Below are 5644 nucleotides of genomic sequence, written 5' to 3' on the forward strand. Positions count from 1 at the left end.
TAGATGCTCAACTTGAGCTTGGCAACTCCGAAAAAACCGTTAAGGAAAATCGCGAACGCTTAAAAACCGCTATAAAATATTTTCCCTTAGGGGTCCCTCTAAAATATAGAGCAACCTCTTTCCCATAGATTTTACAAAAATAGTGAATTTCTTTATATAATTGACAAATACAACTTAAGAAGAAAAACTCCCCGATGTGGGACTAAAAGGTTTATATAGTTTCTTAAAACTACTAAAAATTGGAAACTCCACGATGTGGGACTAAAAAGTTTCATTCACAAAATAAAACAATAAATTATAATTTTTTATTAAAACTTTAAAAAATTATTTTTTTATTAATCGTTTTCCAACACAAACTCAAGACGACGAGATTATTATTGAATCCTAACCTGTTGTTTGGATTCAATATCCTAGCAATGCCTCTTTGTCACATTTGGTTGTGATCTGTAAACATGGAGTAGGCATGTACACAGTTTGTTGCAACAATAATTTCACCTACAATTTGGTGGGAAGTTAGTGGACTGAATACAAGTAAAAGGAAGCCCAGGCAAATTGCAAGAAAAGATTCATGAACCTAGGAGACTTTTGTCTCAGAAAATCCCTGACAACATTAGAGACAAACAAATAAAATGATATGACCTCAGACTTGCATCAATTTCAGGTGGCAGGGAACCATGAATGAGAAGGATTTTAGCATTTATACAGCTTCCTTCTTCAAAACTTTGAATCGCATTTGTGTTTATAATCCTGAGACACAAATCAATCTCTTTTATCAATGTTATCATCCTGTATGCCCATTGTTTCTTAAGTAGATAGAATACTGAATATAAGGCCGCATGAATTTGAAATAAACAAGAAGTACAACTTTAAGTAGTTTACCTGCCTTTACATGAATGTTGAAGCATGTCCTTCTTGTTGTCGAGCGTGCATGGATTTCCTAAAATCTCTGTAACTACTGTTGTTCTCATTGAACACCTTCGTTTGCACTCTGCAAACATTCACTTCGCTGGAGCAGACTTGCCCATCAAGGCCCATCAAATCCCTACACAAATCCTCAAGTTCCAATGGAAGCTCGAGAAATCCCTCATTGAACTTGGAAACTACTGTAGAACATATAGTACAATAATGCAGAAAAAAAAGAATCAGCAGCATTAAAGGAGCCAGATATGTCAAAATAGATTTTTATTCTTATTAATGCAGAAGACTCAGCAAACTCATTGTTCAAAACCTTCCAACAATACACCTAAAATCAATTATTCATTGATCCCTACAAAAGACCACATGATCTCTCTAAAAAAGATACAAAATGCTCAAAATGAGGGTAAACAAATTCATTAACCCCATCGACTAAAACAACAACAAAATTTTCACACATTCTCTTCACACCCATCAAAATTTTAGAAGGTAAAAGATATGTGTCACTCTTCTTTCTCTTCCACCGAACAGTTACCGCTCAATTGTTGCAGAACAGGCCTCTTCTCCACCTGTTGCCCCTGATTGTAAAAGGACCAAGATCGGTAAGCTTATAACATACTATTGAAGTATCACTTTCAGAACCCTAATAAGAAGCTAATATTCCTCATTTACCTTAACACTAGTGTTTTTATTGTCTACGAGGGTAAGCTGTTTGATCATCTTCTTCAACTGCCTTACACTTGTACTTTTTAGTTTCCTCTGGGCTGTGTTGTCACCTTTGTTCTCTTTCTCTTCAGTTGCTACTTCAGATACCACCTTAGAATTACTTCTTAGACCAACCTTGTTGTCGTCCAATACCTTAATAAAACTTTTTGGAGTTGTAATTGCTTTCTTCTTAGTAGATGATCTTAGGGGGGTTCCTTGATCTTGATTCCCCAAAGTAGTTGTTTCGGAAGGAGTCTGGTTCACAATGTCTTCGTCAACATCAGAAGCGTCCTCATTCTCCTCACCGGCATCTGAAATCTCCTCTTCAACATCTGAATCGTCGTCCTCCTCAACGGAATCTGATTCCTCATTATCTGACTCCTCTTCATTCTCATCAGATGCTTCATCATCCGACGTCCAATTAACCTCGGTATCAAGGATAGCTGCTACATCAACATATTCACTTTCCATTATGAGATCCTGTTGCTGAGTATCTAAGTTGCACCCTTCAGCTTCCAGATTACTCATGACTTCCTTCATTGAGTCTTTCATAGTTTCAAAATCAAAATTATCAGTGACCTTCACATCATAGAGGTCAACTTCGCTTGTGTGCGAACTCTTCCCTTCATCAACATTTGCGTCTACCAAATTTTCGGTTTTCACCGGTGGAAAAGATACATCAGGCAGCTCGTCCCCATCTGTAAACTTCAATTCGTTGGCAGATACCTTAGGAGCAGAAGTAACTTCAGAAGTGGAATCCCCACCTACGAGCAATGTAGTAAAGGAATCTTCGGAAATAGCATCTGGTTCTTCTTTCACAGCCTTGACATTTCCTGAAAATTACAGCAGTATTATATAAGGGTTTAAAACAAAAGTTGAATATCCAAAACAAAAGCACAAATTGAAGGATAAAAAGAGGAAATAGTGTAGTTATACCCCCATTCTTCTGTTGAACATCATCAGTAATTTTAGATATTGATTTCATTTCCTCCTCGTATTCCTCTTTAGACAACATTTCCATCTTAATACCTTCATTTCTTCCTCCTACCTTCTGGAGAGACTCAGAAACTTTGATTTCAGATTTCTGCTGCAATCTTGTCGATCGCCTTGTACTATATTCGTGATCATCAATTGGAACCTCCTTCATAGATTCACGACTAGGTCTGGCAAAACCCATAGAAGTTTTGGGCTCGACCACATCAGATTGAGCTTTGATTGGTTTTCTGGCAGTCCTACTGGTGAGCGGAGTCTCTGGCATTGTCTTTCCAATACCTTCAACCCCATCAACCTGATGAAAGTAGAAACCACGGATTAGGGGAAACAAATAGAACATGTACAAACCCTTAAATTAAAGCATTAGTTATTAAACAAGTTACAAAAGCAAATATGAAATGTTTTTTATTGATTTGAAGAAACCAAATGAGAAGCCCAACAGAAAACCTAAACCCTATCCCCTCTGGAGATTTAAATCATTAACTTTAGCAATCCAGTAAATATAAATTTCTATTGATTCAGTAAATAAAAAGAAAATAATAATTAACTGGATTTCTGGACTATCCATGCAAAAGGAAACAGGGATCGACGAAATCGAACCAAACATGAATCCAGAAATTAATGACTTCCAATGAAGTAAAGTATTAGGTCAAGAAATTTCAAATCAAACAAATGAGAGGACTGTATCCAATATCTAAAATGAACCAAATCTGAATCCAATGTCAATCTGATTCAGAATTAGGGTAAGATTTCTCGTAAACCAATCAAGGACAAACTTTATGTTTAATCTATCTATAAACCCATTAGGACAAGCTAATGGAAACTAAACTTAAAAATAAATAATCGAGAATGAATCGATACCAACCAATTAAGGCAAACACAATGAGTATAATTGAAATTTTAGGGTAAATCTATGAGATAAAGCAGACTCGGGAATCAAAAACAAATTTCAATCAAATCAAAATGAGTTTATGTTATGGTTACCATAGTTAGAGCAGAAAGGGCATCAGCCATGGCGACATTAGTCATGTTAGCTGGGATCTTATTCTTCTTACATAGAGCTTGAAGTTCTCTTCTAGCTAAAGTATGAAAATCCATTTCTCAATAGATTAGGGTTTTTTTCTTCTTCTCTTTTTCTTACGGACACAAAAGAGACTTGAGTGAAGGATTCAAGACAAGAGTAGTTGAGACTTGAGAGAAGGCTGAATATTAGGGTTTGAAGAATGAGATGTAATATAGAGAGACGGAAGAAAAAAAATTGACCGTTGAAGTGCAGCGTGGACAAATATTTTGAATTTTGAATGTGAGATTCTTTTCTTTTTCTATTTCAGATCTGATGAGTCATCTGAACCATCGGGAATCTTAAGATGTTCAAGGGTCAAGATTTCTGTTTGTACCAAGGCAAAGGACTTACCGTATGAAACGGGGTTTTGCAGTTAGGGTTGTGAAACGAGTTGGAAATGATACTCTCTTTTAACTTCTTTTTGAAGAGAAGACGGGCTTAAGAAGCCCGAAACTTTATTCATTTAACTCAGTGAAATTGAGGTTCGAAGAGATACAATCCGGTGGAGAAGAAGCATTCCACCTATGAGTTACATTTTCATGCATAGCAAATTGACATAAATTATGTGCCATCTGATTAACTGGTTTTGGCACATGCATAAACTTAATGTTTGCAAAGGAACTAGCCTCACTATGGATATCTAATATCACAGAACGGATACTCCATGGAATGTCCCTTGAATCACCCAAGATAGCAGTCACCACATTCTTTGCATCCCCTTCAACGATAACATGTTGCAGAGATAGACTGTTTGCCAAGGAAATACCTAATTTACACGCAATAGCCTCTGCCAGCAGAGAAGAAGTCGCATCATAGGTAGAGGATTCACACCCTGAGAACCGACCTTCACTATTTCGTGCAATAGCTCCAGCAGCTCCATTATTTGGAACAAACGACGCATCCACATTAATTTTGATAAAAGGCTCATCGGGAGGAGACCAACCCATAGTAGTTGCACACTGAGGTAAAACAGTTGAAACTGATTCACGCTGGTGAATGCAGAGGTTGAAATCCAACGCAGCTTTTCGTAAAATCGCATCCATAGAGAAATTATGTCCAGAAAACACCATATCGTTTCTAAGTTTCCGTATATTCCAGAGAATACAAACCCTATGAACAAAATTGTACACCATATTTTCCTCTATCCAGGCTTCAATTATATTCAACGGGTTTTCACTAAAACCTGAAAGATTAAAATCTAGAGATGCTTGTCTAAATGTCATAATGGAAAAATGACATTCAAATAACAAGTGAAACACTGATTCTTCCTTTTGATTACAGAAGGTACACATACCATCATCATGCTGCGAAAACATGTTTGTGTTCTGTTTAACAGCTATGCCACCATGTAACACTTTCCATATAAAATATATGGATCTTTGGTAGTATTTCCTTGAAAGGCCAAAATTTCTTCCAGGGAAACTGTCTAATGGCAGAATATATGGGAATATCATTGGCTAAAAGGTGATAACAGGACTTCGCAGAAAACTTATCTGATGTAGTGCAAGACCAGGTTAATATATCATCTTCATCAGCATTCGGAACAATGGCAGTAATCTTCTGCACAATCTCCGGAGAAAATAATTCCTCCAAGACATCAATTTTCCAGGAATTACTTTCATGATCAATTAGATCTGAAACCATATTAATTAACATCAATAGAAGATTATGTATTTCTTCTTAACAGATGCTCCATGTGATCAGGTAACCAAGGGTCTTCAAAAAATTTAACTTTTGTACCTCTAGATATCTGCCATAACACCTTATTTTCCATAATATGCCTTACTTCCAACATGCTATCCCAAAATGACGAGCATTTATTTGGCTGGGTAGCAGTCTAAAAAGAAGAATCCCTTAAATATTTTGATGATAAAAGTTGTACCTACATGGAATCCTCCTCTTCAAGGAATCTCCAAACCAACTTACAAATATGAGATATATTCATTAGTTCAGCATTACGAAGTCCCA

General features: G+C 36.5%; 1 protein-coding gene across 1 annotated transcript; it reads right to left on the reverse strand.

Moving 5' to 3' along the window:
- Positions 1 to 1167: 1167 nt before the first annotated feature.
- On the reverse strand, positions 1168 to 3803 carry LOC113303629 (chromatin-remodeling ATPase INO80-like). Its single transcript, XM_026552676.1, has 4 exons — positions 3598 to 3803; positions 2557 to 2908; positions 1588 to 2453; positions 1168 to 1493 (listed from the first exon to the last, which is right to left on the reverse strand). Exons 1-4 carry the CDS (start codon positions 3709 to 3711, stop codon positions 1419 to 1421), a joined length of 1407 nt encoding a protein of 468 aa, XP_026408461.1. The 5' UTR covers positions 3712 to 3803; the 3' UTR covers positions 1168 to 1418.
- Positions 3804 to 5644: the final 1841 nt, after the last annotated feature.

The sequence above is a fragment of the Papaver somniferum genome, chromosome 8 (genome assembly GCF_003573695.1).
Source record: "Papaver somniferum cultivar HN1 chromosome 8, ASM357369v1, whole genome shotgun sequence".
In the NCBI taxonomy this organism is placed as follows: domain Eukaryota; kingdom Viridiplantae; phylum Streptophyta; class Magnoliopsida; order Ranunculales; family Papaveraceae; genus Papaver; species Papaver somniferum.